Here is a 26,097-nt window from a genome sequence, read left to right on the forward strand (position 1 = left end):
GACAAGGTGGCACTGGGATCTAACAATGTATATACATCAATAGAAAATACTTGTAACATACCCATCAATACATCCGGGGAGCTCTCTTGGTTACCTCAAGATTGAAGAGCATAGAAGTGGTTTTTCTAGGAACATCAGAATTTAAATCGCTAGGAGGAGTTTGCTTATCTTCTCTCCCCTTGGTCTCAAGTGTTGGGAAATTCTTCAATTGATGACCACTCTTACCACAGCCATAGCAAACACCCATGCCAAAAAGACATTTACCATCATGTTTCTTACCGCACTTAGCACATGTAGGCCTCACCATGGAAGATCCACTAATATTGCCTCCTTGAGGCTTAGGGTTAAACATCCTATCTTTGTTGACCCTTGGAGAACTAGAGGAGCCTTAGTTGGAGAACCTTTGCTTGAACCTTTGCCGACCTTGCCCGTTAGACTTAGCATTGGAGAAATTCCCTTCACCGATTCTAGGTCTCTTCACCTCCCTATTCTTGTCTTGGAATTTCTAATCCTCCATTTGTTGAGCATATACCATGAGACGTACAGGATATATCCATGTTATCATGAAGCATTGCCGAATGGCACTCTTTTCTTACCAATCTAGACACACCCGTCACATACCTATTCATCTCATCCCTAGGGTCCGCCATTATAGCCGGAGCATACTTGGACAATTCGATAAACTTTAGGGAATATTCTTGAACACTCATACCTCTTTGATGAAGGTTGATAAATTCTTCCACTTTGGCTTCCCTCTTCTCTCGGGGAACCTATCAAAGAATGTTTTCTAGAACACCTCCCAATTTATGGGACCCACTTCTACCGGCCTATTCCTCTTCCATTGAGTATGCCACACTTGAGCCACACCCTTCAATTGGTAAGCGACTAGCTCCGCTTTCTCTACCAAAATCACCCCCATGGCATCAACTATCTTGTAAACATCTTCCACAAATTTTTGAGGATCCTCTCCCACTTTGGAACCAAGAAACACGGGAGGTCATTCTTGTAAAATCTCTCAACCTAGAAGCCGCGGAATTCGCATTAGGGTTAACATGGGGCCCAACATCCCTATTGGCTTGAGCCGTCATAGCTTGGGCTTGAGTTGTCACGGCTTGAGCGTGGGCCGTCATGGCTTAAGTTATCATTTGCATAGTAGATCTAAATTCCTCTTGGGTCACATTCTCGGCCACGGGATCAATCGGAGCTTGATTCCCTTGAGGAGGAACTTGATTACCTTGAGGACCTTGGGGAGGAACTCCCTCATTCACATTCTTCTCTTCTATCCTTCTTGTGTTTTCCCTTCTAGTATTCATATACTAATGACACAAGAGAAGGATTAGGAAGAGGACTTCATAGAGTTAAAACTCTAAGGCACGACTAATGAGTAATGAAACAAGTGGAATTTCGTAAGCATTTTATAGCCTCTTATTCATAAATGTGGTGCGCTTCGCACTCATGAACAAAACTCTACTAGACGTGGTTTATGAGACATCATCCTAGAATCATTCTAAACCTTGTGCTCTGATTACCAAGTTTTCCACGACCCAGGGTTACCCCCTAGATGTAACACGGTGTACTTGACCCCGAAAAGGTCTTATACAAGTCCTTAGCATATCATAAACATATGTAGTAGAAATGATGTGAAATTAAAACTTTTTACCATCGAAGTCTTTTCATAGAATCAAATAGAACTCTAGACAGTGTCTCATTAACCATCTAATACAATCGAATATCAATAAAGGTCACAGCCCTTTACAACATAGTCTCAGAGAGAAGGTAAGAAGAAATTATAAATGAATAACTTTTGTCCTCGAACCATGAGGACTCACCAAAAGCGTGGAGAATAGTCGATCCAATCTTTGATCAAGAAGGAAGCACACCTCAACAATGGGACCCAACACTTATAGAAAAATGTATAAAATATGGGTTAGCACAAAATTGCACCAAGTATGGAAGCCATGCAATGAAATTCTTAAAACATGCAAAAAGGGACAATATAGTTGAAACTATGCATTTTATCACTTTAAGAATCATTACGCACAATATTGTAAATACATAAGTCAAACCAATTCATAGGCAACCCTAACCTATACTTGTGTAATGCGTAGATAATATCCCATAATACTATCTAATACTAAGTATCACTTTTAGGCCACCATAATCATACATATTATACCTTGACCTCATCCATATCCAATACTCATAAACAAGGAAATATTCATGTTCATTAACTTGCGACAAGGAAAGCATCTCATAGCCACAATCCATATCATACATGCATAAATTCATATATCTTCATAGCATAAGAAAACCACACCACAACCACTTTCCAAAGCCTACTTGTGTAATGCATAAGTGAAGTCCCATACCCCCACTCACACTAAGTAGAACTCCTTGAGAAGTCATAAGTATAGTTCATATTCATGTTCTTGTCATAATTAATAATCTTGTAATGTAGGGAAAATAGCCTTAACCGACATACACCATGTGAGCTACATGGTATCTGGTGTCATATCCCACACCGAAGAGAGATGTCTTACTTGCCTAAGATAGAACTAAATGTATTAGATTTTAGGTGGATCCACTAGGTAAAGACCTACGTGGGCACATAGTTATGGAATAGGAATATTGCTTCTAGAAACCCCAAACCTATTGAATTGACGGGGGAGCTTCCATCTCATGAGACTACTTTAGATAACACGGCCTTTTGAATTGATGGGAGGGCCTCTACTAATATTCCATATCCACTCGGTGCTAAGCATTATTTCCCAAAATTTCATGTTTAGTCTTAAATTGAATTTACATGCATGAAGGAGTATCTTACACTTCATTCAACACAACTCATAAAATAGTGCATAGATTCAAATAGGTGAGAATGGACTTTCAACCTTAGAATCATCATTAATATGTGAGGAAAACGTTCACATTATGATCATGTGTTTTCATGAGAATCACTTTTCAATCAACACAACAATATCATCATAATCATGGACATTACATGCATAGTCATGTGTAAGGTGATACGCTCAAATTACACCTCCCTAAAGAAGTATAACCAATCGTTATCAAGTAAAGAACCCAACTAGTAGGTTGGGGTCGATCCCACAAGGAAAATGGTTTAGACTTTACTTTAACCAACAATTATATCCAATTAGCCAAAGTACTTCCAGAGACAAGAAATAAAAGGGGGGAATTTGTGAAACAAATTGTAAAAATTCAGTAAGTAACCAATAAACAAAAGTCAATTTCGGTTGTTATCAAGATGAGAAAAAGAACTAGGGTAGACGTGTTCCCCACAAGCTCATAACGCAGTAATCCTAGTAATCGCAATCCTTTCCTAGTATGTTACATGCAAAGTGATAAGTTAGGTATCTCTAAATCCTTGATCCGGCATCTAGAGAATTTCACCCCGCACCTTGATCCGGCTACGTGTGTATAATTTACTAACCCTTACCTTTACCTCATATTAGACGTCATAATCGATGTTTGGCTTAGTTATTACCTCGCACCAACCGACACTAGCCTATTAGATAGTATCACACTAAATCTATGTTGATAATTATTTTCTTGTTGATTACCTCCTTGATCCGGCAAGTAGCAACAAGACGAGTTCTAGAATGTGCACTCGTTAAAAAGACTTTTAAACGAAAGAATTATCAATGCATGCAAAACACTATTCAAGAATTACTTATTTACTACTCATACCTTGTTAATCGCTCATGGTTCCCACAACCCTAGTTGTGAAGTTTAGTTACCCATAATAGCAAGAACACAAATCATAATATTAGATGAAGAAATCATGAACTTACGTAAAGAGAATAATAAACCCAGAAATTTAACTTGAATTGCAAAGCCAAAATCTTCAAAACGAACTTGGGAAATCAATAATTGCTAGAGTTGCAAATTAATCTCCAAAGTTACAAAGTAAAACTAGAATAATAGTGTCTAACCCCCAAAAACGAGGTTTACATGCCCTATTTATAGAAAACAAATTATAAATAAAAAGGGAAACAAATTAAGGAAAGTTTTGTTCAGGTACGCGTCTTCAATCCACGAGACCGACTTACAGACCGTCGATGGATCTACGGTCCGTAAGTCCCTTCCGTCAATCGGGACTTAGAAAATATTTCAGCTTCCAAAAATCAGCTTCTCTGAAGCAAACGACGGACCAGCAGTAAGGACCGTAGATCGACATACGGTCCGTCAATCCCTTCTGTAGCTCCATACTTAGAATCTTCAAAAATCAGGTACTGGAACCCTCGCAGTATCACTCTACAGATCAACAGTACGGTCTGTAGATCAATCTACGGGCCATCAATGGGCACCGTGGTTCCACACTTGGTCAGATTTCCCTAATTTTTCCTCAATACCATGCCTGCTGATCTACGGTCATCACCTACGGATCGTGAATGGACCTACAGTCCGTAGATCACCTCCGTGAATGTCATGTTTCTGCATTTCTTTCAGCTGTCTCTATACTTCTGCGTATGAACATCTTTCCTGCAAAACATGATAAAAACACATAAAAACCAATATAAAAAGGCCCTAGACACACACAACTTGTAAGTGAAATGCATTAGAAATACCGTAAACTCACGATATATCATAAGGGTATAGGGAGAGTGATCTTTCAACAATACCACAATTACACCATAGTCATAGAATATTCACTTTCTAAGTGAATCATAAGCTCATACACAATTTTCATCAACATGTACAAACCCTCATAATTTTCTCTTCAAGGACCATGAATCACATTCAATCCAAACATCTAGAATTACTACATTAGATATGGAGAATATCATGATTCAATAAACTCAATCAATATAGAATTAACCAATTAACATGCTTCTATAATCAATTAACCCATATCATGAAATCACAATTTAGTAATATAGGGGATTCATGGGTTCTTGGGGGGATTTCATCATAAATCAATAATAAATCATCAATTCAATCATAATTCATCATAAATCAACCATTGAAAACATTTTGAAAGAGAACCCATTACTTAGATTGAAACCCTAGCTTTTGGGGAAATTGGAAGCTTTGAAATCAAGTTTTGAAGGGACTCTATGGGTGAAAGCTACCCATAGATGAAAATTGACCATACCTTATGAAGATTCCTCACGAAATTGAGTGGAAAGATCAGTCCTTTAACCCTAGACATTGACTTCTTCTTCTTCTTCAATGGAGGTTTTTGTAAGAGAAATATTGGAGAGGTATTGATTTGGGAACTTTGGTACTTATGATTTTGAAGACTAAGTTTTATGGGCTTTAAACACTTATATACTTGGTCTAAAATAATACAAAACGACGTCACTTACAAATCGTGAATGGGCCCACGCCCATTCTGGTCAAACATGGGTCGAGGGACTGGGACCTGAATTTGGGGGGCTTAACCTACAGATGCAAGCCACGTGGCGTGGACCCATCCATGAGGCGTGGGTCCTTCTCGTGGCTATTGCCTTAGATAGATTCCAAAAAGGCCTCACCCACGCTACCCCCTTACGGGGCATGGGTTGATCCACGAGGTGTGGGTGTCTTTCGTAGGTCACTCTGCATGGCAGCCCTGTAGGTCATTTCCTCAAGGACCTAAGGTTGGTCCTTGGGGTTTAGGCCTTGACGTTCTAACACGAATACATGATTTTTAAGGTACGGAAAGGTGCTTTCAAGGCACTAACCCTAATGTCAAGCTCTAACTTAGTCTACTAGTTTCGGAGTGTTACACCTACAATGGTAGAAATCGTCAAAAACTAACCTTCATCATGCAAAAACTTCATTGGAACCCTCTCTTAAGCATTCTTTCTAGTTAGGGAGTGAAAAGAAATGTTTTCATGGCTTAAAACATCGAGTAAGCCGACATACCACATTTTTTACCCGACCCGCATCGCTACACAGATTCTGCCTCGATAGTCCGCAGTAAAACCCTCATAACTTTTTACTCCGATGTTGATTGGATACGGGATTTTGTGCTATGCAAACTAGACTCGTAGGCCTTTGATTTGATAGGTCATGGGCCTTTTAACTCTTTATATATTGGGAGAAAACATCCAAGACATTTGACCCAATGTTAAGAAAATATTATTAGAGAAACTTCGATAACTTTTGTCGACCGTAGTTTCACTAATTTTCTTGACTTCAAAACTTAACATATGAACCTTGTGTTAGGGTTTTGTCCTGATTTTCTTACCTTATTTTAAGTTTATTTTTTTCCTAAAAGAAAAGACAAAGTCTTACCATAAATGTTTTTACTTTTCCTGAAAGGAAAATATAATATTCTTCCATATTTGAGTTATTATTTCCTTGAGAGAAAAGTTTGGAACTCTATAAATTGAACACCCCTTTTGTCATATCAAAAACACAAGAGAATCCACAATGTAGTCGTTTAAGAGTCTTGTTTATGGGGAGATTTATTCTCTCTAAAGTTTCAATGTTTTTCTTTATATTAGTTTTGATATAATAATATTTTGATTTTTAGTATAAGTTTTTGTTATCTGATTTATCAACCATATGATTTGCAAATTGCAAGCTTCCGCATGATGCCCTAATCACCCTTCAAAACCCAACAAGTGGTATCAGAGCACATGGTCCATCAATCTCATGGTTCGACGGTCCGATGGTTCAATGAGGTTGAAGAAAGGCTCAAGATGGTTTCAAATCAATTTGTAATCAACGTGATGATAATGAAGATCTTTTGTGCTACTACATGTGGAGAAAATATTCAAATATATTTTTAACAATATCCTGCTGCTCCATCGTTTAAAACAAAATCAATTTTAAACTCATGTTTATTTTAGAGCATGGGCTCCAACTTTCAACCCCTGCAAACTTTAATGCTCGGGCTCCACTTTTAACTCATGTGTCTTTACTTTTAACGCATGAGCTTCACTTTTAACTCATGCATCTTATTTTTAACGCATGAGCTCCACTTTCAACTCATGCATATTACTTTTAACGCATGAACTCCACTTTCAACCCTGTTCATCACTGTTAACACAGGGCTCCAATTTTAACCCATATCAATTTTTAAATCATGGTAAGTAGCAGTGATACATGAAGATTGTGTGAAGAAAGAGGATCAAGATTATGATGCAAGAAAATTCAAGCTAAAATGGGAAATTTGTTAGGGTTTGTCCTGATTTTCTTACCTTATTTTAAGTTTATTTTTTTGCTAAAAGAAAAGACAAAACATTACCATAAATGTTTTTACTTTTCCTGAAAGGAAAATATATTATTCTTTCATATTTGAGTTATTCTTTCCTTGGAAGAAAAGTTTGGAACTCTATAAATTGAACACCCCTCTTCTCATATCAAAAACACAAGAGAATCCATAATGTAGTCGTTTAAGAGTCTTGTTTATGGGGAGATTTATTCTCTCTAAAGTTTCAATGTTTTTCTTTATATTAGTTTTGATATAATAATATTTTGATTTTTAGTATAAGTTTTTGTTATCTGATTTATCAACCATATGATTTGCAAATTGCAAGCTTCCGCATGACGCCCTAATCACCCTTCATAACCCAACACCTTGTGCTATTATAATACCTCATAACACACTATTCTTATCATGTTAGACACTCATAGGCTTACCCCAAGGTATGAGATAATTTAAACCTTTTAAACGGCGAAGTTCTACCCGAGCCATTTCTTTAATCTAGAACTTTGTTTGAGGGGTCTCTTTGACCTAAAACTTTAGTTTAGTTCCTTGATATTGTTACCCGTTGCAATCTTAATCTCCAATGTACGATACCAAGTCATATACACCTCATATAACCATGCCAAACTACGCCACACATATTAAGCAAGAATAGAGAAAAAGTACGGGATCTTATATATATATATATATATATATATATATGTTTATTTGAAAAAAATGACATTTTTTTACTCATTAAAATACAATAATTATATTTTTGAACTAGACTATTGCAAAGATATTTTTGACCTTTTTCGGTAGAATATAAGAAAGAACATTTTTAAGCCCTTCAACACTGATGGGTCACTTTTTGAATCAAAAATAAGTAGGCGTTTGGCCATGCGATATCATATCACGATATGGAATCGTGAGATGGAATCAGTGTTAGGACATATGATTTTACACTGATTTCATCTCATGATTTCATATCATGAGATGTGATTTCATATCCTCCAAAAAACATGATATGGGAATTTCCATATCATGATTTGAGATATTTTTAATACAAAAATTGATCCACACATTTATATTTTGTTAAAACAACCTCACATATATATCTACTAATCATTTATTTCATATGTAAATAAAATTTATAATCGCATCATTACTTTTTAAAATTTATTATTCTCACCAACATATAGTCACTTTAACTTACACCAACCGATTGTTGAGTAATAAATTTGTTCTCTTCATTTACTCCAACGCCTAATTTATAACTTCTACCGTTTTGTATTTATTACAACTCAAAGTAACAATGTTGGTTCGTCTTCTCGGTCACATGATCGAGAAATGCAGGTTCAACGTGAGGAAACTGTCTGTACTATGTGGGGGGATTATATTAAAGACCAGTACACTACAATTTATGTTCAGTTTTTTTTATTGAATTAAAATTTGATGAATTAAAATTAGACGAAACAGTTACTTAATTAAGTGGAGAACAAATAGCTTTGTAATAATTTATTATGCGATTTTATGTTTATTTGGTAAGATTGAATAAACAATTGGGGCTATTTTAATAGTTTTACAATTTATGTGATTCTTATGTTTATGAGAAAATATACAACACAAAAAATTTATATTGCATGTCCAAACAAAACTTCAATGTTATCTCATAATTCCATATTATGATATCATATCATGATTTCATATCATAATACCCTATCGCATGGCCAAACGGGAATCTAATTCACCGGGGAACATGCCTCCTCATTTCAACAGGATTTTTTACATACCAAGACTCGAACTTGAGATCTCTAATTAAAGGTGAAACACTCTCACTCGTGCACCACAACTCATGTTGGTAATAATATAACCACTTGTGACCAAGAAACCCACGCCCCCTTTTTTTAAAGCTTATAGTTGAGGACTTGCATAGGTTTCCGCATAACATGGCAGTAGCCTGCCATTCTAATCTGTAAAAGTTACTAGACAAGTTTCATTGGAGGATGAATTATTCATAAACAAATAGCTTGTTAGTGTTCCCTTTTAAAATAAAAGATTCTCCACCAATGTCCCAACCACAATATAACGTTAAACAACAAACAAACAATTAGAGATGTCATTATCTTTGCTTTGTATTATACGTGTAGTACTCCACCGTCTCTGTTTACTTTGTTAAATTTGACTTAGAAAATAATAATTGCTATAATGAGTTTATCATTTTATTTTTATAGATGGTTAGAATCTTATTAAAGGCGGAGCAAGGATTAAGAGTTTGGGGCTTCTAAATTTCCGTTAGAACCATCTATCAATTTTGTTAGGGGTTCACAAATTAATATACATATATATTTAATTAATTTTTTTGTACAAATACGGAATCTACGAAAAAACTACTGTGTTCTTTCGAAATCACCAATCCCCACATAGCTCCGCCTCCAAATCTTACACATATTTACTTACTATATTTTTCAAAGGAATTAACTCAATATTAATAAATTGAGGATATAATAGGTAAAACAAATGTATCCTTCCTTAATTTATCAAAAATGACAAGTAAAAGAAGATATCAAATTGAGAAATATTTGACAGTACATAGGGATGAGGAGAGTATCAGAATTTGCTTTTCTCTAACTAATAAGAATAAGGTGTTTGTAAATAAAAGACGATTATTATTTTATATTTTTATTTCGAGATAAGTTATCGCAGGATTAGTATTTCATCCATAAGCAGGAATAACTTATCGTAGTCATAATTATCAATCATGTGATAAGTTATTTCACACTTTATAACCAAATAAATAATTGAAGAGTACTAAAAATTTATTCCAAAATTATTTTTTTTAACCATCACAACAAAAAAAGCATTATAAGACAACAACCGGGACAGAGGTTGTCCATCCACCATTCGCATTCCAACAAAAAAATTCTCTTTCAAATTATTCCATTATTGAATTTGGGAGTAATCGTCGTATTTCGCCTTTTGAATTATTCTTTTTAAAATTAAATTGAATTAGTTAACCTAATATTTTCAAAAATCAAAAATTTGTATATTCAAAAGTTATACTAGAAATACTATAGATCAGAACAAATTTTTACGGTCCATACAATAAAAATCATATTTTCAAATATTGATTAAAATTAATATAATTTAACCCTCTACAAATAAAATATGACAATTAATTTGGGATGAGGATTTAATTCTACCAAAGAATGTGGTGCAGTAAATGATGTTGCTTCTCTCTCAATCAGAGGCTTCGAATTCGAGCCTTTGATATAAAAAAAAATTATTGGTAGGAAGTGTTATATCCGTAATGAGGTTTTGCCCGACGCAAATCCAAATTAGCCAGGATCCAATAGTAGTACCGAACACTATATGAGAAAAAAAAAAGTCTTTAATAGAAACTTTTCTCAGAATTCTCTTTTTATTATTGATTTATTTTTTTATCACCCATCGAAGTTACTTGTAGATATTAAGTGAAAGAATCTCTAAACTTGTAGATAATAAGGGTATGTTCTGTATGAAGTAAAATACTTTTCATAAGATATTTTTTTTAAAAAAAATTATATTAGTTGATCAAAAATTTTAAAAATATTTTTTGTAGAAAAATAAGTTCTTAAAATTTAGAAAAAAAGAGGTCTCTAATGAAAATAGGAAAAATAAATTTCATTAATAACATTCCATATTGATTGTGTCTTTTCTGCGGTCCAACACACCTCATCTTAATTTCATCCCTAATTGTCTCATTCCTATCAACACACACGGTCATACTCATATCTCCCCCACCCCATCTATCATAATGTTTCTCATATATAAATTCTTTTAAGATAATATTTTTTGTCAACCTATCAAATAAATATAAGAAAATAAGTAAGAAAGTTGACATTAACCCTTTCACTTTTCCCTTTTCAGATAATTGCTTTTGTTTTCTCTTTTAATTTGCTTTTGTTTATTGTCTGGTCTTGTGGGTCGGGTACATCAATATCTGGTCTTTTATTATTTGGTTTTGATAAATTTCTGGCCCTCTTGGGCCTTTTGGTTTAAAAAAAATATCTTTATTTTTCGGTTTTAACTTGAAATATTTGATTGTTAACTAAATGATGAAGTGAAGCATTGAAAAGTTGATAATGTATGCTATATATATGTGCAAAAGTCGCAATTAATATTCTTCTACTAAATTTACAGAAGAAATGATTCATAATTTAGTTTTGAATTAGTAATGAATGGGTACTCCGTACTTGTATGTCCAATTATAATTTATGTACATCGAAATTTCAAATGTCAGTATGTAGTTATTATGCATCTTTACTACAACTAACTGCTCTATATGTAGACGTATATCATGAAATTGAAAATGAGTCACTAGCTATTCTAAGAAGTATATATGTTGATTGAATCACTACATAATTTATAGAAAATGCTACTTATTTGATTGTTAAAAGGAGAAGCCTATTAATACAAAGTGCTACTTTCATTCAACAACATTTTCTTGATTTTTATACGTTAAATTTTCTGATGTTAGTAACTATTACGTACTCCTTACATCTCAAAATCTTTGTTATGTTTTTCTTAATGAGAGTCAAATCACATGAATTTTGATAATTATTTTATCATATATCCTTCCATTAACCTTTTATTTATCCACTTTAAACTTTACACATTTCTAAAGAAATAACTATTACTATGAATATTTACTATTTTACTACAATACTCATACTAATTGATGTATTATTTTAGATATTGAAAAATGATTTAAAGAGTAAATAAGTAATATTGAGGAAAAAATAAGAAAATAAATATTTGTTTTTGCTATATATTAAAAATAAAAATATAATAAATAAAGAGAAATTATGTTTTTAGCATAGTTATATGAAAAATATTGCGGCCTCGTTGGCTTCCATTTTAACAATATATTCACATTAATACCCGAGTAAATTCGATGTGGGTTCAATTTTAATACAGTAATTTAGTCGTCAAATATATATGAGCAACCGGCCTTGTCCACCTAATTGTCTCAACTATAGAGTAGGCAGGCATATCAAGAGGAAACTCCATAGCATCAAAGATGGCGTCGTCTACACAGGAACACCACCTCCATCATCTTCCTACTCCTTACGGCACAACTACTGCTCCTCCACCAACTCCATCAGCACACTCTAATCATAATCATAATCATAATCTCCTTTCCACTTCTGAAGCCGCTGATTCTCTCTCTCGTCTTCTCCACCGTATCCCACCCACCCTTTCCCTCTCCTTTCCTGGTCGCCGTCAATCTCCGCCATCAACCACCGTATCTCCTCCTCTCATCTCTCTTTCTGATGCAAAATCAATTCTTCACTCTAACCTCCTTTCAGCTGCAAAACAACACGGTTTCTTCCAGCTCACACAACACTCCATCTCCTCTCACCTCGCTCAATCAGCTGAATCTGAATCTGCATCCATTTTCAATGATGAGAAACAACTCTGCTTCCCCAAGAGCTGGCCCTTAGGCTTCGATAACGATGACGACGACGACGACGTTGTCTGCGGCCGGTCGCTTTGTCTCGACGAGTCAAGTTCAATGGAGTTGGGGTTTAGTTCTATTCATGAATTTACTTCCCAAATGGAAAAACTAGGGTTGGAGTTGATTGAAGAACTGGCGTGTGCTGTTGGGTTTGAGAACCCGGTAGGAGAAGATCGGACCCGGTTCTGTTCGTTGATGTGGATATCTGAATCCGAGAGCGGTTCAAGTAACATGCCACTTTCACCGGGTCGGGTTTACCCCTATGTAGTTGGGTTAAATTATCAAATTCGTTGCCGGAAGTATTCCATGTTGGCTGATTCGGGTTGGATATCTGTAGCCCCTCAAGTCGACTCGGTTATGGTAACCCTTGGTGATATTGCTCAGGTAACATTTTTAATATGAATTAGATTTTTATTATAACTTTTAAAATACATCATAAGTAATAATTAACCATCTTAATTCATTTAATAATTTGCTAAATAAAATGTATAACAAGAATTGAAGCTCTCTGCCCCAATGCTTTGTCTTACTCGTAAAACATTTTTATTCTTATCTAGGTTAGTAGTCATAAAAAATGGATACATGATATTAGATATAACAATAGAATTATTTAATGTTAATTAATGAATTATTATAATATTATTCAATAAAGTTATGATATAATGGGAAGGGATAATAGGGTATTAATATATTGAATTTTTTTTAAATTGAACTTATTAGTATTACACCTATGATATGGATAGAATCAAATATAATGTATAAAAAGTTTAAACTATCGAATATCCAAAAACTAAAATAGAGTATCAAGTGGGATATATAGAAAATAAAATTATTATGTAGTACTATTAATTTAGGTAGTGCTTGTAAGGATAAAATATACAAGTATTTGTCTAACTGGTTCGTACATTTTCCACCATATAATCAGAAATGATTTTTCTGCTTTTGTTAATAATGATTTCGAAATTTCCCAACTTTTTTTTCTCCCATTAAAGATGACGAAAACCATTTCCTAAAAATAAATTATAAAGCACACCCTTAAAGTCACATTTGGTGTGATGATATAGTGGAATAAATTAGAAATAAATTCTAATGTTTTTTAATTTCTTGTTTTATTATTAAGTTCAATTTATGATAAATTATTTCAGGATTAATAATTAATATTGAAATAACTTATTTCTGCCTTGGGTGTAGTAATAATTATGAAATACCTTATTTAGAAATAAAATGACAAAAATATCTCCCTTGCCTTTTTATAATTTACTTTTCATATCTTTTACACTTACACGTATGAATGGTATTTCTTTTTAAATAAACAATTTGTATATTCTTAAATATTACTTATGTAATTCATGTTAATTGGTATCTAAGTTGAGTTATCTCGGGATGTTTGGTCGGGTCAAAATAAATAAACGTTTCCGTGATATAATTAATTAGCAGCCTCAAAAGGACCCACTAAACCTAACATATCTTAGATATTTAGGCCCTTTGATATACATATTTGAAGCTCTAATTCTTGTTTAATTTGACACGATGAATGTACTTACAATATAATAATAATATTAAACCGACAATTAATTGTAAAGTTTGCCGCCTTAATGTCACATCTTCTGTCTCAACTTGAATTCTTTTGGATACCTACATAGTCCATTTGTTTTCTAATTTGAGCTCTAATTGACAAATCGTATCTCGTTTAAATGATTTTACAAGTAATTATAATTCTATTAGAGAAGAATATGTTAATTTTATCTCATTTTACTCGTGACTATTCCAGAATGAAATAAATATAAATAGTAGGTGTAGTAATATAAAAATCCTCAAGTTTAAAAATATTTGTCATTAATTGTCTACCTTGGATTTATTGGTAATGCATTAGTTATAATATGACAATGACGGCTTAGAGTAAGGTCACATAGAAAATTCTTATAATTTGAATAAGTAGTAGCTGATTACCTAATTAAATAATTAAGACTTCTATCGTGTTATAATATAACTTGTTCCATCTGAAAAGCTTCATCTAATCCAACTTCGATAGCAACTTGGATAGGGAAAGGACATTTATTTGTTTATATTCGTTCCATTCATTTTTAGAGTAAATGGTCAAATGCCACCCCAATCTATTACCGGATTCTCAACTACACACTTAAATTTACCCCCCTGAACTGTTTTAAAATATAATAAATAAACGCTTAATGCTGAGTTGGTTGAGAAAGTGTATTTCACTCTCTTTGAGAGAATGAAAAGAGAATAAATAGGGTTGCTTTTATGTTATTTCATATTTTTATTTTATTTTCTTTCTCTTTCTAATTAAATTAAAATAATCTCCCCCACCCCAACCCAACCCAACCGCCCCACACTTCTTCTTCTTCACACTCGCCCCACACTTCTTCTTCTTCACACTCACCCTACACCTCTTCTTCTTTTTCACACTTTTGCTTTATTTTTATTTTTCATCACAAATCTCTACAAATTTCTTCAGGAATTCTACATATTAATCATCTCTTACATAATCAAAGAACCTTTAAACAAATTTAGTTATTACTCCCAAATCAAAGTAACAAAATAAAGAACTCAAAATTCAATTTTTTTACCAGAACCCATTTCAAACAAACATAGAATTTTCAATTTCCAACACCTTCACAAGCTCTTCTCTCAAACGTTAATTCTAATTTCACATTCTTGTATTTAAACCACAAATTGGGGTATTTTAGAAATGGGGCATAAAAATTCAATTGGATCATTATTTTTTTCAATTGGATTAATTTCAATGTTTTAATTTGGTTTGTTAATTTCACCAACATTAAGAAAAGAAAGAAATTGAATTCAAAATTTATGGCATGCCATATACTACTTTGGGTATATCCCTTCATAAGCCCCCAACATGAGTAAAATGTGTAGCAATGAACTTTGAGAGAAATTGTGGGGAATAAGATAAAGATATTGGTCAGAGAAACTTTTACTCGTTGGAAAAAATTTACCGTCTTTTCTCTTGCCGGAATGTCAATGGATGAGAAGTGAGTTTGATAATGGTGATTAGGGGTGTTCATGGGTTGGTTTGGGTCGGTTATTGGTCAAAATCAAAACCAAACCAACTTAATCGATTTTAAAATTATCAAAACCAAACCAAACCTAATATAATAAATATTTATCGGTTTGGTTGTTATCAGTTTCTGTTCGATTTGGTTCGGTTATTCGGTTATTAACCATATACATAAAATTAAATGAAATAATTTATTCAAAACGTGAAAATAGTTACAATAATCCATTCAAAATGAAAAAGTAGTTAGAATGACTGACATTATAAAACTTTCGATCATTGAATTTACTATGAATAAAGCTTCAAAATTCACTAGTTTTGTCCTAGAAGGAAGAGACATTGACATTTTTAGTTTCACAAAGAATTGTCATAGACACTTATATACATGAAACCAATAAGATAAAAGTTCTTACCTTGGACATTTTTACTTTCATAAGTAAATTATAAATAAATTTTGATGAATACATATATAAGATTTTTAAAATTGTTTATAAAATAGCATATTATGTATGTATAATAATAAAATTTATGTGTATTATTTATCGGTTTGGTTCGGTTATTTCTTTGATTTTTTTCAAATAAAATCATAACCAAACCAAATACTATCGATATTTAAAAAATCTAAAACCAAACCAAACCCTAAATAAAATCGATTCATTTAACCGATTTGGTTTTATTTTTTGGTTTGAATCAGTTTTTATCCAAACCGTGAACACCCCTAATGGTGATGTTCTTATTGATAATGGAGGGTTTCTAATGGGGCATATAATAATTTTAAAAAAGTAGAAAAAATAATTCATTTATTATATTTATTAGGCGGCATTGACATGGCGCTAACATGGCGCTGACATGGCATGTGCGTGTGTTACACCACAATACACATGAGTGACTATGTCATTTTAGGGTGAAATTTATTTCCTTATAAAATAGTTCAGGGGGGTAATAGGACACCCGTAAAGTATGAGTGTGTAGTTGGAAATTCGACCATAGGTTGGAGGGGTTTTTGACCATTTTCTCTTCATTTTTACTTGTCACTATTTGACTTGACATACTAATTAAGAAAATAATTATTGACATATGTATTTTATCATACTATTCATATTAATTGTTATTTAATATTAGGAAAAAAAAAATTAGGTCTTTAAGAATGATTTGGAGAACAATATTTAATGCTAAGAGTTAAACATAGAAATATATGTTAAAAGTGACAAATAAAAATATGTTGGTAATGATTGTGACATAATTTACATTATTTTGCTATAAACTTAAATGCAGAAAGTAATTGAATTCAAGAAAGAATATATTTTCGGACGTTTAATTAAATAAGAATTGTACCGTCAACATTTTCTATAGTAATATTATTTAGTCCTATTTTAAGTGTTATCAAATTGAGATTACTATAGACAGTAATTTTACAAGTTAGCTTACAAACTTGATAATGGGCAGGTATGGAGTAATGGAAAGGTGAAAAAAGTGAGAGGAAGATCAGTACCTATAACTAATGGTGAAATCAACAGCAGTAGTAATAACTCACACTATCTATCAATGACATTGTTAGTTACACTAGCTCATGAAAACACTGTCTCTCCCTTGCTTCCTATGAAATTGCCATCGCTTGGCGCGGTGCTCAACAAAGAAGATGACGATGGCCTTGGCGACAATGATTCAACAACTATAGCGGTAGAGGAGGAAAGTCCAATGTTCAATTCATTTTCTTTCGAGGATTATGCATGGAGAGTTTATCACGCACGTCTTAATATTAAGGATCCTCTTGTGAGATATCGTGTTTGATTATTACTACTGTTGTTCTCGGTTTCAGTTTGGATCGGATCGGATCGGAGTTATTACCAATTAGCATGAGAAATGGTAGAAAGTATCTAAGTATGTTGATGATGATATAAGTTGCTCATATAGCGATTTTTTCTGTGCTTTAATTTGTCTGCATCTCAGTACTCTCTTCATTTATTCATTTGTTTTGGGTTTTCGATTTTCTTTTTTGTTCAACTTAAGGCGTGCTGCTGTTTGATTCTCCTTGTAATTTAGAAATGGGAGTGAAATGTTACGTCTGTGAAGAAAAAACAGACTTCAAGTTTCTATATAGGATAAATTACCTATATACACACCTTTTTTTTTTCTTCCATAATTCCCATTATTTCCTAATAGTTCTAAAATTTTCCAAAATCCCTTATTTTACTCCCAAATCTCCAAATGCTGGATACATAAATCCCAACTCCAAAACCAACATTTATCCCTTCCTTATTTCACTCCACAAATCTCTCTTTATTTTTAGTCACAAAATCTTGATAGTTATTTTCTAATTCACGTTTGAAATTCAAAATCAGTCTCCTTTTTGTAGGTTAAGAATATTTTTAGACAAAAAAAGTTTAAAAAGGATATTTATGAGTCTTTTACCTATTTTTAAAAAAATACTCTAAAATTTATAATAAAATAAAATAAGTGAACTTCAAATTTTCAACACTAAAACGTATAGAAAAAAAGAAGAAGTAATAGTAGTAGTTATTATTTGGTAATATTTAATATAATATTTGTAAATTTTTCATAATTTGAGTTGGTTATGGACTCTAACAACTAATCAAACTGATTAGGATTCTTGTATTATTATTTAATCTTCTCATTGTCTCATAATAATATTAGTTTTAATTTCATCAAAGTTTCATATAGTCTAATATTTTTCCTCTTTTTTCTGGTGTTTTTCATAATTGGATTGTGTTTGTTCATGTATCTAATTGATAACTTAATTCTTATGTATTATTATACATTTATAGATACACTTTATTTCAACTTACATACATCCTTCTTTCACAACCTTATTGTATCAGATACATTATTATAAACTACAAAATGATACAAGATGTAAGTTATACATATCTTTCAAGGCAAACAATACATGACTTATTGATTTAAACGAGATATATAATTAGTAATGTATCATGCACTAATTTTTTATATAGAATTTTTTAGATATGATACGTAAATTCGAATTTATACTAAATGTATCAATTACATAGCAACTATCACACAATAATGTATCGATCTCAAATCTAACATCTTATGGGTAGCAATTACTTATTTAATGTATCTAGCATAAATACAATACTTATCAATTTAAACGAGATACATAAATAGTAATATATCATGCACTATTTTTTTAGATATGATACGTAAATTCGAATTTATACTAAATGAATCAATTATATAGTAACTACCACACAATAATATATCGATCTCAAACCTAACATTTTATGGACAACAATTTTGTTAAATTCTTTTCTATGCATGTCATAATATTTCATGTGTACTAAATAAGAAAGGACTGCAACGTGGTCCAGGTCACAACATATTACCATAATTCTATTACATTTTTTTTCTTTCAAAAAACACCTATTGGTGGGTGTCGGGGATTATAACAAAAGAGAGAAGGCACGAACAATAAAAAAGGAACGAAAAGAAACAACCGAAAGCTTTTTTAATTTCTTGAATAGAAAATATATTTGCTGAATTACAATAGAAAAGCAGAGCATATAATTACTCTGTATTAACTGACTCCTACTTCTAATATAACTCCTAACTTATAGTATTTTTATTCCACTAAACAAACTCCTAAACTTACTACTAAAGTTCCTAACTCTCAGGCCACTTTCTAAGGTGAACAAACCTCACCTGGATAATTGTTTTGACCTGGTAAATGCAGTAAACAAATAACACAGTAAGTTGCACTAATTTGTTACACTTCTCCTTAGTGCAAGCTCACGATCAACAACTCCCAGAGCATCTCGAAAGTAGGGGTGTACAAAACCGAACCAAAAATCGAATCAAACCGCAAATCAAGTCAAACCGAGAAAAGAAACCCGACTAGTGGTTGGTTTAACTTGGTTTGGTATTGAAAAAAAAAAACCCGACTATATTTGGGTTGGTTTGGTTTTAACTAAAAAAACCAACCCGAGACCAAACCAACCCGACATTATATATATAATTTTAAAATTTTATTTTATACATAAAAATATTTACTTTGATATAATTTTTAAATATTTCTTATACTTTTTCATAGTTTTTATGTTTTAGTATATTATTTCAAGTTTGAAACTCAGAATTTTGAATGGTTCAATAAAGATTATAGACCACGTTGGTAATTATAATAAAACTTAAATCAAAATGAAATTAATACTAATGCAAAAAGAAAATCAATTCAACACTAAGAATGACAATAATATTGAATTATTGTTCTTTGGTTTTACATTGGTTTAAACAATTCAAATACATAATCTAATTTTAATTTCTTTTAATATTTAGTCATGTAACTAATATTTATTAAACTTATTTTAGCATGATTTAGTACTTTTAAATTATGATCATCTTCATTATGACTTGTTAATTTGCAATATTTGTTTTACGCGATTTCATTATTATTATTTTTTTGTTGGATATTTTAGTGTCATTACTCATATCATATTTTGTGTTATTTTCTTAAGAAACACCTTAGATAGTTGTATTTTGGTAGGACTAAAGAAATATTTGAAGTACATACTTTACTGGAAAAACCCGAAAATCCAAAAAACCCAAAAAAATCCGAGGTTGAAAAACCCGAGTTTTATTGATTTGGTTTGGTTTATGGATTTAAAAATCCGACTCAAATGGTTTGATTTGATATTTGAAAAACCCGAACTAACCCAGTCATGTACACCCCTATTCGAAAGTATTGAAACTTAGACTTCTCCAAAGCTTTAGTGAATATATCAACAACTTGAGTGTTGGTACGGACAATTGTCAGTTCAATCTCTTCACTTAGACCTTTCTCACGAACAAAATGATGTTGGATCTAATATGCTTCGTTCAAGCATGAAAAACTTGATTTGACACGCAAGTTTGATGGCACTTTCGTTGTCACACTTGATTTTCACAGCATAGTCTACTTTGTGGGACATGTCTTTGATCAATCTTTTCAACCAAATACACTCTTGTGTAGCCATGGTTGCTACAATATATTCAGCTTCGGTGGTAGACAAAGCAACATCATCTTGTTTCTTGCTGCACCAGGAAACCACTGTTGACCCAGTACTAAAACAGTAACCTGAAGTCGAGCGACGATCATTTGAATCACCTGCCCAATTTGCATCAGTAAATCCACTCAATAAAATATTGCACACCTCTTGTACCAAAGTCCATGACAAAGAGATCCATTCACATAACGCGAAATCCTTTTTGTTGCATCTAAATGAGAAGTTGTTGGACTATGCATAAACTGAGAAACAACACCAACTGAATAACATATTTCTGGCCTTGTGATAGTCAGATAGATCAAACTTCCAACTAGTTGTCAGAACTTCATCGCATCCTTCAAAGTCTGGCCTTCATCCTTCTTCAACTTGAGATTTGTCTCCATTGGAGTAGCCTTTTCTTTCAACTTTCCCATGCCGAAATGCTCTAAGAGACTCTCTGCATAACCTTTTTGAGACACAAAATAGCCTTGATCTAATTTTTCCACTTCCAAACCAAGAAAACATCCAATCTGCCCCAAATTTTTCATCTCAAAATGAACAGATAGGTCATTCCTTAAATTAGAAATTTCTAATTCATTATCTCCATTTATCATCATATCATCAACATATAATAGTATCAGGAGATGCACACCTGATTCTAATTTCATAAATAAACTAGAATCTGAATCAGAAACTCTAAAACCACAAAAGATTAGGTATTGAGCAACTGTACCATACCAAGCTCGTGGTGCTTGCTTGAGGCCATATAGAGCTTTCTTCAAATGGCAAACATGAGTTGGAAATTGCTTGGAGACAAAGCCGTGAGGTTGCTCCATAAATACTTCTCAATCCAACTCTCCATAAAGAAATGCATTTTTACATCGAGCTGCCACATATTCCAACCTTTGAAAGCAACTAGAGAAAGAAGTGACCTTATTGTCACCATCTTCGCCATTGGACTAAACGACTCCTCATAATCTAATCCATTGTTTTGAGAGAACCCACAAGCAACTAGACGAGCTTTAAACCTGTCAATGGTACCATCTTAGTTTTTTCTTAAGAGAAATATCCATTTGCAAGTAACTCGATTGCATTTTTCTGGTTTGGGTACCAATTCCCAGGTTTCATTCTTGTCTAAAGCATCAATTTCTTCTTGCATTTCTCTTTCCCAATCTGGACAACCATTTGCTTCTTCATAACTTAATGGTTCTTCTGTAGTTGATGCTCATGTAAAGAAACACGAGGTCACAAAATAATTTTTAAGTTTTACCTCATAATCCTTGAGGTAGTCCGACTGCTTTTTCTCCCTTGTTGACCTTCTCGTTGCTTAATGTTCACCATCTCCTTCCCTTGAAATGTTCTGACTTGGAGATACACTTTCTGCCTCTTCATTACTAGGTGTTGGTCCATTTACTTTAGGAAATAATAGCTCTAAATTATCTTGATCATCTCCAAGAACTATAACCTTTTGAACAGAAAATAAGGATGACACTTCATCAAATACCACGTCTCTAGAAATGGTAAACCTATTTATCTTTGGATCCATGCATCTCCCACCCTTCCTATAAGAATCATAGCCAACAAATACACATTTTCTTGCTTTCGGATCAAGTTTGGTTCTATTAGTTCTGGGAACATAAACATAACACACATAACCAAAAACTTGAAAATAGTTCACATTTGGCTTCTGACTAAAGGGGATTTCTGTGTACCTAGCCAAGGAGGCAACCTATTTATCACATGGCATCCACATTGAATATCTTCAGCCCAAAGCTCTCGAGGAAGACTCTTGTCATGCAACCATGAAACACAAACTGAGGTAAGATAGGCAAGTTTTCTTTCCACAACTCTATTATGTTGAGGAGTATCTGCACAAGTCATTTGATGAACAATTCCATTATTATGACAATACCGGAAAAAGTTATCTGACATATATTCTCCACCATTGTCACTATGGAGATATTTTATCTACTTCTTGAACTCATTCGCAACAGCATCCTTGAACTCCATAAACTTGGATAATGCTTCGCTCTTTTCTTTCAAAAATTTCACCCAAGTGAACCTTGAGTGATCATCCACCAACACCATAACATAGCGATGCTCACTATAACTTGGTGTTCTTGTTGGTCCCATCAATTCTGTATGAACCAATTCAAACATCGTGGTTCTCTGATTTGATGACCTTTTGAAAGGAAGACGATGAGATTTGCCATATTGATAACCTTGACAAATCACGTCTTCACGTACGTTCTTCAAAGTTGGAAGGCCATCTACCAATTTTTTAGAAGAGATCTGTTGCATCGTTTGATAGCCTACATGACCCAACCGAGCATGCCAAATTGCGACATTTTCAGTTTGTCTTGTTTTCTTTACATAAGCTTCACCTGCTGACATAACAAAGAACATTTCTTTTCACCTGTAAATATAACATTGGCAGATACTTGTTTTACATTTTCAAGCACCTTCACATCATTAGGACCAAACAATACATATTTTCCAGAATCAGTAATTTGAGGAACTGAGACTAGATTTTTTATCAAACCCGGAACATGATAAACATCCTGCAATTTGATACTTTTGGATTTATCACCAGCAACTTCAATCTTCACAAAACTTTCTTTTGCTAGTGGATATGTCGAGTTATCAGTTGTGATAATGACTCGATCTCCATGATGATCTCGCTTCTCCGAGAATAGAGAATCATCTCCAGTTACATAATGTGAGAACCCTGAATCAACGATCCACTCTTCTCTCTTATTATTGTTGGCATAATTGAAAAAATCTAGTGCTAACTTTTGTTCAACAACTTGGATGCTAAAATAGTGCTCCCATTTCATTTGCTCATCTCCATCGTTGGTGTATGTGACATTGACTTTGGAAAGTTTTACTCGACAATTTTTCTTGATGTGCTCAATTTTTCCACATCTGTAGAACTTTTTGTTGTGTGGATTTCCACCTTTTTCCATGCTTGTTTCTTCCTCTTTATTTTTGTTCCAAGTTGATGCGTTCTTCTTGTTCGGCTTTCCTTTAGAAAATAAAACATTATCAAATTCAAGGTTCTTAGCCATTTGTTTAGCTAAAGCTTCTTGATTAGAAAGCATGTTCACTAATTCTTCAACAGATGGTTGTTGTGGCCATCCTTGAACGGAAGTGAAAAAAGGATCGTACTCCTTTTTTCAATCCACGAATAAGATAGTGTCATAGGCGTGGCTCACTTATCTTCTCTTCTGGATCAATCTCTGAAATTTCAGCACAAATATTTTTAACTCGAAAAAAGTAATTTGAGATTGACATACCTCCCTGTTGTAACATTGCCAACTCATTCTCCAAAAATTGCAGCCTTGCTATAGTTTTCTTGGTAAACAGCCTTTCGAGTGTATCTCAAACCTCTTTTGGAGATCTAACATCACAAACATGATCAATAAACTCCTTGCTAATAGAAGTCCTCAAAGAAAAGAGAGCTTTTCTGCACTTGATCTTCAATTTTTTTCGTGATTCGGCATTTTCAAGAGTATCGACTAGGATTATTGAATCAGTTCCTACAATTAAATTCCATAGATACTGACCTTGAAGGTATGCTTCCATACACATTCTCCAATACTTGTAGTTAGTCCTTACAAGTTTTTCTATTCCATATTGAGTATTTCCTTCGTTTGAGGCTTCCATTGCTATAGACAACAAAAGCTTTCCCTTCACACTTCCAAACTTCTCCAACAGGATAAACTGATAGAGAAGAAGACTGAAACGAAAAAAATTCCTCCTTCAATCTAGCTCTGATATCATATAACAAAAGAGAGAAGGCATGAACAATAAAGAAGGAAAGAAAAGAAACAGCCGAAAGTTTTTCTTAAATAGAAAATATATTTGCTGAATTACAAGAGAAAAATAGAGCGTATATTTACTCTGTATTAAGACTCCTACTTCTAGTATGACTCCTAACTTATAGTGTTTTTATTCCACTAAACTAACTCCTAAACTCACTCCTAAAGTTCCTAACTCTCAAGCCACTTTCTAAGGTGAACAAACCTCACCTGGATAATTGTTTTGACCTGATAAATGCAATAAACAAATAACACAGTAAGTTTCACTAATTTGTTACAGGGGTGGGGGTGGAGTTAAGTATAGACCCCAACCTATTGATAACTTCGCAAAAAGAGTACAAGAGGTGGCTTTTCAGCCAAACCTCTATGGAATAAATTTAGGATGAAAAGTTCATCATCATGGAGAAAAAAACCTACGTTAGCCATAGCACCCTAATTCATGTACAAAACTAAGAAAAAATGTATTGTCCTTTGACATGTCTAATGCGAGGATATGGGAACCATCTTGATCATTCTTCGAGAGAGCTTTAACTTGCGAAGGCAGAGATATAGTTTGGTTAAAGAATTTGTTTCTCCCAATATTTTCACCCAGGTTAGCCAATCTTTCAGTCACCATATTTCTTTCTTGGAAGCAATGTTGAAATAGAAAGTTTCCATCTTTAGTGAGGCCCTTTATTAGTTGAATAATGTTTCTTACTTGCCAAGAAATGTGTATTTCTTCCTTGATCATTTGAATAGTCAACATAGGATCTGATTCTACAATGACTTGATTGAGGTTATTTCAGTGACACCATTGAATACCCAATAAAATAGCCATGACCTTTGCATAATTGTTACTGTTTTGGCCATAAAATTTAGCATATGCCATGAGCATGTAGCCCATGTGATCTCTGAGTATTCTACCACCTCCTACTCTGCTAGTATTGCCTTTGGAGAATCCATCAACATATAGCTTGAGATAATGGAAGTTTGGTTTGAACCAGTTCACTATTTTATTAGATAGTTTAGGCATGCAGTTTTCAATAGATAGGTAAAGATTTGGCCAACTTTTGTTATATGTTCAAACAATAAAAATCATCCTTTTAAATAAGCTTTTAAATAAGAGACATGTGGTTGTTGATCTGTTGGATTACCAGCCAACAAATAATTCTAGAATCCTCAAATCTATAGGCACACCTACTCTTCCAAATTTCCCAATAGATAATTGTTGGCATGCATTAGAGAAGGGAAAAATGCATTATGTTTTTGGAATCCATAAGACATCATTGCATAATGTTGAATCTGAAATTTTCATTCTCAACTTTGATTCCATAGGAATGAGAGTAGAACTTTCAAATTCTAGTAGCCAGATTACATTGTATAAAAAGATGATGAATATCTTCATTATGCTTGGTGGTACAACAACAAGTTGATGGACCATGAATTTTATTTTTTTCTTAATCACATCATCATTGAGAAGCTTTTTCTCCAAGAGCCTTAGCAAGAAGAAGGACACCTTGAAAGGGTGCCTTTTATACTAAATTATGGTGTTAGTGAGAGTAGTGCTCTTTTAATTTATGAGAATGTTCCAAGTTGAACAACAATTAAGCTTTCCGGTCTAGACAGGG

At 33.2% G+C, this 26,097-nt stretch overlaps 2 protein-coding genes across 2 annotated transcripts in view; both read left to right on the forward strand.

Annotated features, from left to right (window-relative positions):
- Positions 1-26,097, forward strand: part of LOC125872914 (actin-related protein 5) — a 1,108,764-nt gene that overhangs the window by 629,357 nt on the left and 453,310 nt on the right. The gene's annotated exons all lie outside the window — the stretch shown is intronic.
- On the forward strand, positions 12,080-17,764 carry LOC125872919 (1-aminocyclopropane-1-carboxylate oxidase 4). The gene is made up of 2 exons (XM_049553718.1): positions 12,080-13,022; positions 17,119-17,764. Exons 1-2 carry the CDS (start codon positions 12,201-12,203, stop codon positions 17,461-17,463), a joined length of 1,167 nt encoding a protein of 388 aa, XP_049409675.1. The 5' UTR covers positions 12,080-12,200; the 3' UTR covers positions 17,464-17,764.

The sequence above is a fragment of the Solanum stenotomum genome, chromosome 8 (genome assembly GCF_019186545.1).
Source record: "Solanum stenotomum isolate F172 chromosome 8, ASM1918654v1, whole genome shotgun sequence".
Taxonomy (NCBI): domain Eukaryota; kingdom Viridiplantae; phylum Streptophyta; class Magnoliopsida; order Solanales; family Solanaceae; genus Solanum; species Solanum stenotomum.

Coding starts and splice junctions, on each gene's coding strand:
- LOC125872919 (XM_049553718.1), top strand. CDS start 12,201: ATGGCGTCGTCTACACAGGAACACCACCTCCATCATCTTCCTACTCCT. Junction 13,023..17,118: donor CCCTTGGTGATATTGCTCAG/GTAACATTTTTA, acceptor GATAATGGGCAG/GTATGGAGTAATGGAAAGGT.